At 53.6% G+C, this 13,159-nt stretch overlaps 1 protein-coding gene across 1 annotated transcript; it reads right to left on the bottom strand.

Annotated features, from left to right (window-relative positions):
• Positions 1–3,809: 3,809 nt before the first annotated feature.
• LOC119341187 (probable glycosyltransferase At5g25310) lies at positions 3,810–5,552 on the bottom strand. Its single transcript, XM_037613058.1, has 3 exons — positions 5,224–5,552; positions 4,763–5,123; positions 3,810–4,674 (listed from the first exon to the last, which is right to left on the bottom strand). The coding sequence occupies exons 1-3, from the start codon at positions 5,550–5,552 to the stop codon at positions 3,949–3,951; spliced, it is 1,416 nt and encodes a 471-aa protein (XP_037468955.1). The 3' UTR covers positions 3,810–3,948.
• Between the last annotated feature and the right edge of the window lie 7,607 nt (positions 5,553–13,159).

The following is a 13,159-nucleotide window of genomic DNA, read 5'->3' as shown; positions in this document are numbered from 1 at the left end:
GATGTGATATATTACTTCTCCGAAAAATATTTCCATGTTCATAAGAAACAAACTGCCTTGCAGGAAATATTTAACTTTGTGCAAATTGAAGGAGAGTCTCCCACAAGCTTGAGGGAGGCTTCTCCAACTGCTTAATGCTTTTCCTGATCATCCTCTTAAGAAAAATAAAATACTTGACATCTTCTATAATGGACTAACCGATGCTTCTAGGGATTTCCTAGATAGTTGTGGTAGTTTTGTTTTCAGGGAACGAACTATTGGGCAAGCTGAAGAATTATTGAATAACATACTGAAAAATTATGATGATTGGACTCCTCCTAAAACACTTGTTAAACCCACTCCGAAGAAGAGGGTTATCTTATATCTCAATCCTGAAGATATGCAAGAGGTAAAGAAATCTATGAAGGAAAAAAGGTATTAAAGCCGAGGATGTTAAAAATTTACCACCTATCGAAGAAATACATGGGCTTGAAACACCACCACCACCTAAGGTGGTAGAGGTAAAATCTTTAATGAAATTCAATGATAGTGATGATCCTCGTAACAAACATCCTAGTCAATGCCTTTATGAGTTTGACAATTACATTAGAAAGCAAGATCACTTCAATGCAAATGTTATGAAACAATTGAAATACAACTCTGATATGATTGCTCGCTTAAGTGACTTGTTATTTAGAATCTCAAATGATGTTAGAGGTGTAGAAAAGCATGCCTCTATGGTTCAAACTCAATTAGAACAAGTTGCTAAATCTCAAAGAAAGTTACTTGATGAAATGAACAATAATATAAGTGACTTTGCTGTTAGAGTAGCAACTAGAGGAGGTAAAATGATTCAGGAACCACTTTATCCCGAGGGACACCCAAAGAGAATTGAACAAGACTCCCAAAGAATTAACACTGATGCACCTAGTTTTTCTAAAAGGAAAAAGAAGAAGAAAAATAATAGGATCTTGCATGCCTCTAGTGAACCTGAAGTGGAAAAACCTCCTGATAATGATAATGAAGTTTCCATCTCTGATGCTAAAAATCGATCTAGTAATGAACACTCACCTTCTGATAATGAAAAAGATAATGATGGGGTTCATGAAGACACTCAACCAAATGATAAAGAACCAGATAATGATGTTGAGATAGAACCAGCTGTTGACCTTGATAACTCACAACCTAAGCATAAAAGATATGATAAAAGAGACTTTGTTGCTAGAAAGCATGGAAAGGAAAGAGAGCCATGGGTTCAGAAGCCTATGCCCTTTCCACCTAAGTCAACTAAAAATAAAGATGATGAAGAATTTGATTGCTTTGCTGAAATGTTGAGGCCAGTTTTTCTGCGAACTCGCTTAACTGATATCTTAAAAATGCCTCCTTATGCAAAGTATATGAAAGACATCATCACCAATAAGAGAAAAATACCGGAAGCTGAAATCTCCACTGTGATTGCTAATTATACTTTTAAAGATGGAGTACCTAAAAAACTTGGAGATCCAGGAATACCAACTATACCTTTCTCCATTAAAAGGAATTATGTGAAAACTGCTTTATGTGACTTGGGAGCTGGTGTTAGTGTTATGCCTTTCTCTTTATATAAAAGACTTGATTTGAATAAACTCACACCTACTGAAATATCTTTGCAAATGGCTGATAAATCAACTGCCATACCTATCGGTATTTGTGAGGATGTGCCCGTTGTTGTTGCTAATGTTACTATCTTGACTGACTTTGTTATACTTGAGATGCCCGAGGATGAAAACATATCGATTATCCTTGGTAGACCGTTCTTGAATACTGCAGGGGCTGTTATTGATTGCAATAAAAGCAATGTAACTTTTCATATCAATGGTAATGAGCATACGGTGCACTTTCCGAAAAAACAATTCCAAGTGAATGGTATTAATGTTATTGAAAAATCTCCGACAATCACTATTGGAAGTTTTCAACTACTTCTACCTACTGTTAAAAAGAAATATGAAATGCTTATTGTTGGGGAGATTCATATCCCCATTGAGGTAACTTAGTGATTTATGAAAGTTCTTCGGTTTCATGCTAATCGAAAGTGGTTGTTAATAAGACTTGATCAACCTTATTAATGAATCATTTTTGAGACGTATGAAGTTGATGAATTTAGTAAGCACTACCTTCTGTCCCTATCTTTTGTTTTCTGTTTTTATTAGTTAAATAAAATAAAATGCCATGCTTTTTCTATATTCTGAGTTTTCCGTGCAATAAAAAAATGACTCAAAAATAAAAGTTCTCAGAATGCCCTGAAAATTTGATACAATTTTTTTCTGAATATTTCTGGTGCAAATAATATCAGAGGGAGGCGCACCAGGTGGGCACAACCCACCTGGGCGCGCCAGGACCCCCAGGCGCGCCCTAGTGGGTTGTGGTCCCCACGTGGGCCCCCTCACTTACTTCTTCTTCCCACATCACTCCATTCACCCAGAAAAAATTACTACCACACTCTCTCTGGTGTTCTTGCTCCCAAAACCACAGATTTCGATGTCTTTGCTCGAAGCTCCGTTTCCGAAACTGTTTCGGGCATTTTGTTGCTTGGTATGTGACTCCTCCATGTGCCCATTTAGTTTTTGCTTTAGTGGTTTATATTTAGGAACACTACTAGGGTGAAAAGAACGCCGACGCACGGCCCGTGCTCCATCAACTCCCTAATGTCCGTCATGCAAGCACACACCAATGACTGACACAAGCACAAAGTAGAGCATGGCATGGCATGCAGCGGATCCGAGTCCTTCGTCAAATCATATGTGAATTGAGACCTTATCCTAGATGGGAACATGGAGGAGATGGCTGTCCGCATCGCACTCTAGCGCGCCCCGTGTGGAGAATGCCGGTGGGATTCCATCCATAGGGAATCCATCGCGCCTGCCCACATATGGTGTGTGGATCCGGCGTGAGGCACATTGTCGCTGCCTCGCCAGAGGCGGTGCGCTCTGTTCGGCGTCCGAACGTCGTGACAGACACATAGCCCCTTCGTTGGTGCGCATGCCGCCAACGAGGCCATCTATGGGCCATTCGCTAGGGTACGGCACGGTGTACCCACCGTGCAAGGCAGAGGGCATGAGGCCGCGTGTGCCCTCACTACAGATGCCGGCGAGGCGGAGACGCAATCTCCAGTGCCAAGACGGATGGCCTACAACCCTGGGTGCCGCAACTACATCATGGTGTATGTGTCGGCCTCCGACCACGACGGATCCATGGATCCATCACCGATCTCACATCGCCCTGCGACGTGCAGGCGGCAGCTCCGACGAGAAAGAGTAGGGCATGGGAGACGCCGGCATCTTGAGTCTCATGAGCCAGTGCATCTCCCATGTCATACTCTACCTCGTCGGCGACCGTAGCAACACTCCGAAGAGCGCAACCAGTCGTCGGACATGCTCCGATTAATATTAGGTTTCACGTGCATGTAATTGAGGTGTCCGATTGTGGAAACGTTTATTTAAGGTCTTACCATTAACTATCCGTGAACTCTTCCGGGCGCGTCCGCGAGCGATTGAAGGGTCGGATTTCGTGTATCCGACTGTAGATGCTCTAACTTCACTGGCATAAAGATTTACAGAAATACTAAAAGCCTAACATGGCAAATCTAATGCTTTTCATGGCAATTCATGTTGGGGCGATGATGGCAAATCTAGTTTGCAAGCACCGCAATTTTTTGATTGAAAAAATAAACCAATGCGGATTTGCCGTTCCGGCCAACGAAACTTGTCAACCCCAGAGAACATAGTTTTACATTGAAAACGTTTAATTTGTCATGGTTAAAAATCAGTCATCAGATTTGTAGTGCTCAAGATTTAATATGAAATTATAATACAACCTTATTCCTTATGAGAATAAAATGGAGAGTATTTTAGGAACCCATTCTCCCGGGTGTTGCACGGTGTTCTCTGTTCTAAATTTCTATCTAGTATAGTGATCTGAATTGTGAGCCGGCTAGTGGTCGAGTCTGAAGTTGAGCCTCCTGAGCCAGACGGAGTGCAGGATCATGTGGAACATGTCGAGCCTCTCCGGCGGCTGCCGCAGCGTGAAGTGCCGCTTCACCAGCCGCACCCCGTCCCAGAGCCGCTCCACCTCCGCCGTCGGTATCCTCTCCAACACCTCCTTCAGCCTGGGGATGTCGGCGACGGGCACGGACACCGAGAACGACTCCCACCGCAGCACGTCGGCGAAAGGCAGCGCGTACCCGTCCGACACCAACACGGGCACGCAGCCGGCGTGGATAGCCTCCACCACGCGCGGGCTCGCCACCTCGTGCCCGCTCGGGCACAGGCAAAAGCGCGACAGGTGCATGTAGGCGAAGTAATCACTCTGCCGGTCACGGCCTCGCCGGTTGTGACTGCTGCTGCTGTTGCTGCCGGTGGAAGAGGGGAGGTCGTACTCGTACACGGGGAAGGTGGCCGGGTCGTGGCCCTTCCAGTGGCGGAGCAGCAGGTCGCGGACGTGGCCGTGCCGCCCGCCGGCGAAGAAGGCCAGGTAGGGCCGCGCCGACAGCCCCGGCGAGGAGCCCAGGAGCTGCCGCGGCGTGTCGCCATCGTAGAGGTTGATCTCCGGGATGCTCACGTCCCTCCCTGGCCGGAACCCCTCCGACGTGTTGGCGTTGCAGAGCGCCCGGATGCCATTCGCGTACAGCTCCGGGTCCCCCTTGGACGCGTCAGGACCCTACACACATGAAGCTCTAATCATCAAGCCGGACACCTGAGGAACAGAGCAAGCAACAAGAGAGGTGTTGATTTTGTGTACGGCGTACCCAGTCGTGGCAGGAGAGCATGAAGTGGTCGGCGCCGGCGGAGCGGTTCCAGAAGGGGTGGAGGGAGGCGACGACTCGGACGTAGTCGCCGACGAGGGAGAGCAGAGGGGCACGGTCGTAGGAGAGGTGGCGGTACGTAAAGTGCACCATCTGGACGACGCTGAAGGGGAGGAAGAAGGCGTGCGCGCGGTCGGCGTCCCACGTCCGGACGCCGGCCGCCGGCGGCGCCAGGAGCTCGAGCTGCTCGATGAAGCGGCCCTCGATGGTGTAGATGTTCTTGCAGGGCCCCGCGTGCAGGATCGGCGGCTCCCCTTCCGCGTACACGTACACCTTGAACCGCCTCTCCATCTCCACGTAGCTCCTGCCATGCCAGCCAGGAGTACGCGTGAGCATGTAAGATCAGCCGGTGAAGGAGCAAGCCGGCGACGGATGCTGCTTTGTATCGACGACGTCGATATTACCGGTGGAAGGCCGCCGGGTTGCGGTACACCCTCGCGAGGAGAGCATAGTCCACGTCGTCGCCGCGGAACCATCTGCCCGGCGCCGCGCTGGCGTTGCTGCCACGGTGCCACCGCGCCGCGCGCCGTATCGCGGCTCGCGCGGCGTCGAGCTCCCGCTCCACGCTCGGCCTCCTGTTGGTAAAAGCCGCCTGCTGCAGCAGAGGAGACGACGACGGCGACGAAGAGCTGTTTGCCCCGTCCGCGCCGGATACGGAGAAGACGCAGACCACGAGGACGAGGAAGGCGGCCGCGAGCGCAACGGCACGCAAGCGCGCAGCAGCAGCAGCCATGTGCATGGCCCGAGCTGCCGGCCGAGGCTAAAGTAATCTGTGCCTCAGGGCCGGATCGAGCACGTAGTCTCGGCGCATCTGCGCGCACGGAGATGGATGGATCTGATCATCACATGGAGTAAGTCAACGAGGAGAAGGTCATGTGTTGAGCGAGTGGGATTAAGTTAGCAGGATTGCAGGTCGCGAGGGGTTGGAAATTTGCTGCTGCTGCACGCTCTCTCATGCGCCTTCTACTTCCCAGTAATAACGCAGTACAATTAAAATAGGAAATATGGTTGGCTTCGATTGAGTCCGATGCCATGAATGCTCGCTCGATCGGCGACTCGACGCCGACGACCACGGACGGAGTGCCCCGAGATCTCGATCGACGTCACACGGAGATGTTCATATGGTCAATCCGGTTAGGTTTATTTGTGTTTTTTTAATTAATTTGTCTAATTCACATCTATATGTTTTTCTAATCCACAAATATATAATGCAGCAATAAAAAACAAAAAAAAATAAAAAAAATAGACCACAAACAGAGTGGACATCAGATTAGATGTGACAAAACTATGTTACATCTAGATGTGTTCTAGACAGACTCTTTTTAAATTTTTGGTTTTCATAAAATAACAACCAGAATAATCAGAATTAAAATTGCCATCGAACCTTATTACCCAAAATTTTAACGGTTCGATTTGGTGCTTAACCAGAAAACCGAAATATGTGTGCACCAGTGCATGAGTCGAAACAGCGTGTCATATACTGATTTGTTATACTTTGCACAATTATAGTTGTCAATCATCTCAAATAAAAATATAGCTGCAAATTATTATTTGCATGTAATCGTGATCCTATAATCGATGCACTAGACGAACGCGCTTTGTGCTTGCATGAATATATGTACATCAGTAGGGGTGGCAGTGGAAGGAACCCTTGTCGCCAGAAGGGGAGAGGAGAAAGGGTGGTTTGTGTTTTAATTATGTCCTGTTGGTGTTCATATTCATCTGTATATCGTGTCGGGTCGTTGGTGTTGACATTATTTGTTTCAGGAGGAGAGTGGAGCTGTTTGCTGCATGGTTATGATTTCTTTACATGTTTCGACCTCAGGGTCAGCCAGCGGTGGTTGTTTGAGCTTTTTGGGAGCTCCTATTCAACGTTGAAACCGCGGAATTGCTGCTATAACGCTCACACGGCCAGCCTATGAATCTCTTGCTTGCCCAGCTTGGCTCCCTGCTCCTCTCGCTCGTTTAGCTTTTTTCATTCGTCCCAACGCTAGCTCGAAAAAAAATTGACTATCTTTTTTTAAAGGGTTAGATGAATTAAAGGATGTTCAAGGATTTTTAAAAATATTACAGATTTAAATAATTATGGAATTTAGATAACGTTCATGAATTTAAAATATATTTGTGGATTTAATAAATATTCAGAAATCAAGTAAGTTTTCAAATTTAAATGTCCACAAACTTCAAAAATAATCGTGAACTTAAGAAATATCTGTGTATTTAATAAATAGTAATGAATCGGGAATAATGTGACCCTGCAAGAAACAATAATGTGAATATATAAAATGTTTGTGCCACTTAACGTTCACAAACTTTAATAAACGCTCAAGAACTAAAATGTCCGGAAAATAAAAAGCAAAAATGAACACCCTCCTTCCCAAAATACAAGGCTTGGTTGAATTTTTCTTGTCTTTGTCGTACAGTTTTGACTATGATTTTCATTTATTGTATGTCTATATTGTACTCCCCTTTCCTAAATATAATTTCTTTTAGATATTTCACTATGGACTACATACACGGAAAAAATGAGTGAACCTATACTCTAAAAGGTATTGTCGGGGGTTGGGTACGACATATGCCAAAGGATGGCTTATCATGGTGGGAGCGAGTAGAACGTCGCCGGTGCCCGGAAGCGGGATGAGGCGAAGACATGCACGCCGACGGAACTTACCCAGCTTCAGGGCTCTCTGAGGAGATAACACCCCTACTGCTGCTCTGCGGGGTCTCCGCATGGTCACTATGACAAAGTGGTTACAATGGTGCTCCTGGAGCTGTTTCTGGAGGTAGGAGAGGGCAAGGCTAGCTCTCCCTTCCTATGATCTAAGATCTATTCCTATCTGGGTCCGAACCCTTTGCATGGGCTTCCCGGGGGGTTTATATAGGCCTACCCCCAGGGGTACAAGGGTAATCTGGCTGGGCGCGGGTCCCAGCCGTCTATCTCTTAGGCCGTCGTCCTCTTTGCCGACTACTGGGGCCCGCCGACTGGCTGGCCCCGCGGACAGGCCTGATACTGTAGCGGTACTCCTGATGACGCTGGCTTGGTCATATGGACATGGCAACAGCGCCGCCGTCCGGCGTGCGTTCACTGTCGCCATTCCCTATCTTGTCTGATTAATGGCGCGCGGGGCCCGTGGGAGGGGCGGCCGACTCCAGGGGGCCGACTCCCACGGGTCCGGCTTCAGGGCGCTCGTGTCGTCTTCTGTCTACCCACTGACAGGCGGCCCCGCCGTCCTTCGGTCGTACAGGCAGGCGCAGTGGGCACAGTGCGCTGCCACTGTGGCTGAGGTCAGGGCAGGCATGGCAACAGTGCCGCGCCTCGCCGGAGATCTTCAGCGATACGGCTTACTGTAGCCACGCCGGCCCCTCGTAAGCAGGGAGTGGCCATGTCGTGGCCGTACCCCGCCTCGCCCTTCGAGACGAGGGTGGAGTCGCGGGCCGACTCTCCATAGCCGGCCTCTTCGAAAGTCGCCGGCCATGAGTCGGCTTATCTTGGAGTCGCCGTCTGAGACTCGGCTCGTCTTGGAGTCGTCCCTGGGACTCGGCTTAACCTGGAGTCGTCCCTGGGACTCGGCATATCTTGGAGTCGTCCCTGGGACTCAGCATAAGCAGTGCTACTGATCCCAATGTCTTGAAAGGTTCTGGGGCTCGGGTTAGCCTACCCGTGGCCCATTACTCCGACAGTAGTCCCTGAAGCTGGTGAGGCTCCATGGGTACTGCATCGTGGGGCCTCAACAGTTTCATTCTTTAGGACTTCGCATGCCGTCTTCCTTCAGGCCGACTGTCCGAAAGTCGGATTCACAGAGGGCCGTCTTGCTTCGTAGTCGTGGCGGGAGACCAGGCGGCGTGCCTGATACACTTCCCCGCGGCCGCCCGCCGCGGTCCTATCGCGTGGTGCCACGCGGCGAGGATAGTCTGCCTATCCACGCGCGCGACGGGATGGGCCGTCAGGCGGGGCCCGCCACTACCGCGCCTCGGCACACGAACGGATCCGTTGTGGCCGTGCAGATGGTTGGGTTTCCCACGTCGTTACTGCAGGCAGTAACTTCGTGGGGTAAATCATGGGGGGCGTGGGGTCCTGCGCGTAGTTAATCCCACACCCGCCCCATCGGCTTCTCAGCCTTCAAGGCTATAAGTAGGCGGGGGGGGGATTGGAGCGGCAAGCACGCGCGCCCATCTTCCCTGCTCCCCCGCCTCCTCTTGCTTCCTTTCCTTCCTCTTGTCACCGTCGAGCAGGAACACACCGCTCCAACAGCGATGAGCTCTTCCTCCGCCGCCGCGGCTCCCGTCGTGCGCTCCCGCGTGTGGGACGGCTCGGAGGTGGATGACGACCACATCGAGTTCCTCCGCAGGACGCGCCGCCTCCCCGGCGCAGACCTCGTGCGCGCCCGCGCCGCGCCGGCATGAGAGATATTGCCGGCGCCGGAGGAGGGCGAGCGGGTCATCTTCCGCTCGCACCTCATGCGCGGCCTGGGGCTGCCGGCGAGCGGCTTATTCCGCTCCTTCCTGGAGTTCCACAGTCTCCAGCTGCACCACCTCACCCCGAATACGGTGGTGCTGCTGTCTGCCTTCGCCACCCTGTGCGAAGGCTTCCTCGGCGTCCTCCCCACCATCGAGCTGTGGGGAGAATTCTTCTCCTCCAAGCTTGGCACGCACGTCGCCGGTGTGCCGGCTCAATGCGGCGCCTTCATCGCGATGCGGCGGTCGACGACCGACAATCCGTTACCCGCCATCGTGTTAATCAAATCGGTGAAGATGTGGCAGCGGTCGTACTTCTATGTGAAGAGTGTTGCCCCTGACGGGGACTGGGTCAATCTGCCGCCTTATGAAGCTGGCCCGCCGGCTGGGAGGCTCCCCAGCTGGTCTAATCAGGCCAAGACGCTGACTCCCGCCGGAGCCGCCGCCGTGGCGCGGCTCCAAGTTCTGACGCAGTCGGAGGGCCTCGTTGGGGCCGACTTGCTGGCCGCCTTCGTGGTGTGCCGAGTCCTCCCTCTTCAAGGCCGGCCTCATCTGATCAGTCAGATGAGCGACCACCGAGACCCGAGTCGGATGTGCACCAGGGAAATGCCCCACACAGAGGTGGCAAACATGGTGAACCACATCGCGAACTGCGAGCTCGGGGAGGATTGGCAATTCGGCAAGGAGCCGTACTCACGCGCCAACCCCCCTCAAGTGGTAAGTCGCATCTCTTTGTTGCTTTGTCATCTTCATAGCCGACTCCGACTTCTAATTTTCATTGGCTTCTCTAAATTAGAATCCCCTCATGCAGCCCGCAGCCGGCATCACGAGACCGCCCCACGAGTTCGTCCCCGACCGAGCGGAGAGCGACGTTGACGACCCCGACTTGGGGGCAGCGGCGATGGAAGCCGACGCCGAAGGCGGGGGAGGAGGAGCGGGAGGCGGCCTTAGGCCCTCGGCCACCTTCGCCGACTGGCCTGATGACGACGCCGAAGGGGAAGTCGTCCCGCGCCACCAGCCAAGGGTCGGCTCATCGGGCGCGGGTTCCTCCGCCGGCCTGGCCGGCCAAGGCGGCTTGAAGAGGCGCCAGGCTGGGCCGAGTTCACTCGGCGGCAAGCCGAAGAAGCTCAAGGGGGTGGCCACCGTGACAAGACGGGAGGAGGCGGCCGTGAGGGCCAACCGCTTCCGCAAGGAAGTGAAGAGGTCGCCGCTAGTCTCTGCGTAAGTGTTTCCTCCTTTGTCCCTATTTTTCTTTGGTGAATCTCGTCTGAGTTTCTCCCTTTCATTCCTTTTTTGCTTCAGGGCTCCCCTCACCCTTGAGAGGGTCGCCGTCCCCTCCGTCATGGGGTCGGCGGAGACGTCAGCCACCACTCCGCGGGTTGACCCTGCCGCCGACCTCCGGAAGGAGACGGAGCGAAACGCGCGGGAGAAGCGCTACGAGGAGGAGGCCGCCCGTTTGGAGAAAGCGGAGGCCGAGAAGGCGGCGGCCTCCGCCTAGAAAAAACTGGAAGAGGCCGAAACCGCCGCAGCAGCAAGGCGGCAAGCCGAGGAGGCTGCTCACCGCCAATCGGCGCTGCTCGTCATCCCGCTGTCCTCGGCGCCGCCGCCCCCGGAGTTCATGGGGCAGACTGGAGAAGCCGGCGCCGAGAACCCCGTCGTGGAGAAGGAAAGCGGCGAGGCCTCCGTGTCGGACACGCTCGTGCCGCCACCGCCGCCTCCGCCGCCGTCTGGGAGAGCGCACGGCAAACAGCCGGCGGGCCCGCCGGTGCCGCCGACTGCTGACGAGTCCGAGGCGAGGCTGCTTCTCCAAGTTGCCTCGCCAGTGCGCCGTCGTCTTGAGAGGGCGACCTCGGCGTCGCGACCCTGGGAGACTAGCGCCGCCATCTCGGCAATCCCAGAAGCCGAAGCGACGAGCGCCGCGCCCGTTGGGTGGTTGCGCGGAGGCGGCACAAGGCCGCTAAACCAAGCGCTTCTGGACGTCTAGGCAAAGCTGCGAGCTGAAGGTGACGCCCTTCAAGCCTGCACCAAGGCGCATCTGGCAGCGCGAACGGCCGTCCGAGTATGTCTCTATCTTTTGATTCTTGTTTTTCTCTGTGGGGGCGCGCCAGCGCACCCACTGGGTGTAGTCCCCGAGTTTCGGGCCGGCTGCTGAGCAGGCAGTTCGGAACTCCCTCTGGCGAGTTTCAAATATTAACTTTGTCTGAAATGCTTTATTGCAGGAGTATCACAACCTCCGTGCTACCGCCTTCAACCGCAATGTTGAGGAGCTAGGCAGGCGGACTGCCGACTTGTTGGAGAGCCGGGGTGAGTCCTTCTTTTTCGCAGGGGCGCGCTGGCGCACCTGCGGGCTGTAGTCCCCGAGATTCGGGCCGACTGCTGAGCAGTCGGGCCGGATCTTCTCAGCGACTTTCTTTGTTGATGACTCATCGTCTTTCGTCTTTTTTTCTTCTTCAGAGGCCAACGCCACCCTTCAGCAGCAGCTGGGCGAGGCCAACATCGCCTTGCGCGCCAAGGAGGAGGAGTGCAGCAAACTCGCCACAGAGCGCGACCTGCTGGCCGCGCAGCTGGCCGAGCAGAAGGAGCTGCTCAAGAAGGCGCAGGACGAGGCCAAGAAGAAGGAGGCCGCTCTCCTGGCCGAGTTCGAGAGCGAGCGCTCCTCCTGGACTGACAGGGAGGCGATGCTGACCTCCGGCTTCCATGAGATCGAAGATATCGTGGATGGTGAGTTTCTTTTCTTCCTTTCTTATTTGAGCTTCCGACTATAGGTCGGGCCGATTTCTGGTTCTTTCGACTCACTTCTGTCTTGTCTTGGCAGATTTCTTCCCTGGCCATTCTCAGGCCATCACTCAGGCCATCGAGGCTGATCGCGAGATGCGAAGGGCAAGCGGCGCGGAGATCGCTGCCAACGCCCCCCGAACCATCGATGAGCAGCTTCTGAGCATCGAGGCCCGTCTTCATCCTGCCCATCGGCTGATGCGCCGGCTTCAGCGTGTCGGCGCCCAGGCGGTTGCCGCTCTGTGGCCAGACATGCCAGCCCTGCGCACTGCCGGTCGGACCGCCGACTGGCTGGAGGTCACAGCTGGCCGTCTTGAAGCTTGGAAGGGTTCCTCGGCCTGGGCCGGAGCGCGCCGGGCATTGGAACTCGTCAAGGCGTGGTATCCAGGGCTGGACCTGGACCGGCTGGCCGCGTTCCGGTCAGAGGCCCAGGCAGAGTTGGTGGCAATGGAGGGTGCCCTTGTCGAGCGTGCGGCGGCGATTGCCGACTACACGGACACTAGTGTCTTCGTCCCCGAGCGGGCTGCAGACGGCGAGGAGGTGCCGCCAGAGTGGTTCGAGATGAACCCGGACTTCGGCGAGGACTCGGTGGAGGTGATTGACTCCAGCACCGAGGAGGAAGGAGAGGCGGAGGACGAAGGCGAGACGGAGGTGCCAGGAGTCGGAGCGGGCGACCAGCCTCAGCTTGACCGCGCCTCCAGCAACGAGCAATGGCCAGAGAAGGCGACTGCCGTCGGAGGCGATCAAACCGAGACCGCCCAGCCGGTCGCCCCGGCGCCTAACACCGCCATCTCCTCCGATCCTCCGATCCCAGATGCTGCCTCCTAGGCTGCCGTTTTCACCTCTGCTTTATCTGTCTTAGTAATCTTTTGAAAAACTTTGTTAAATTCGAACAGTTCCACCCGCGGGGTGTATTTTGAACTTCTACTCGAAGATTCGGCCAAGGGCCTATGTAAATATTAATCCGCGTTCTATCTTTCCTTGATCATTGCTCTTTAGGCTTTTCCCTTTGCCGCCTTCCCTTAGTCGCCGCCTTGCCAGTCAGACAACCGCTCTGCGGACTGTCACTGGATCAAATGCTTGGCTACTTTGGGAAGGCAAGTACTCGGC

The sequence above is a fragment of the Triticum dicoccoides genome, chromosome 7B (assembly GCF_002162155.2).
Source record: "Triticum dicoccoides isolate Atlit2015 ecotype Zavitan chromosome 7B, WEW_v2.0, whole genome shotgun sequence".
Taxonomy (NCBI): domain Eukaryota; kingdom Viridiplantae; phylum Streptophyta; class Magnoliopsida; order Poales; family Poaceae; genus Triticum; species Triticum dicoccoides.
The sequence above is the reverse complement of the archived record's forward strand: the minus strand, read 5'-3'. Positions and strand labels throughout refer to the sequence as shown.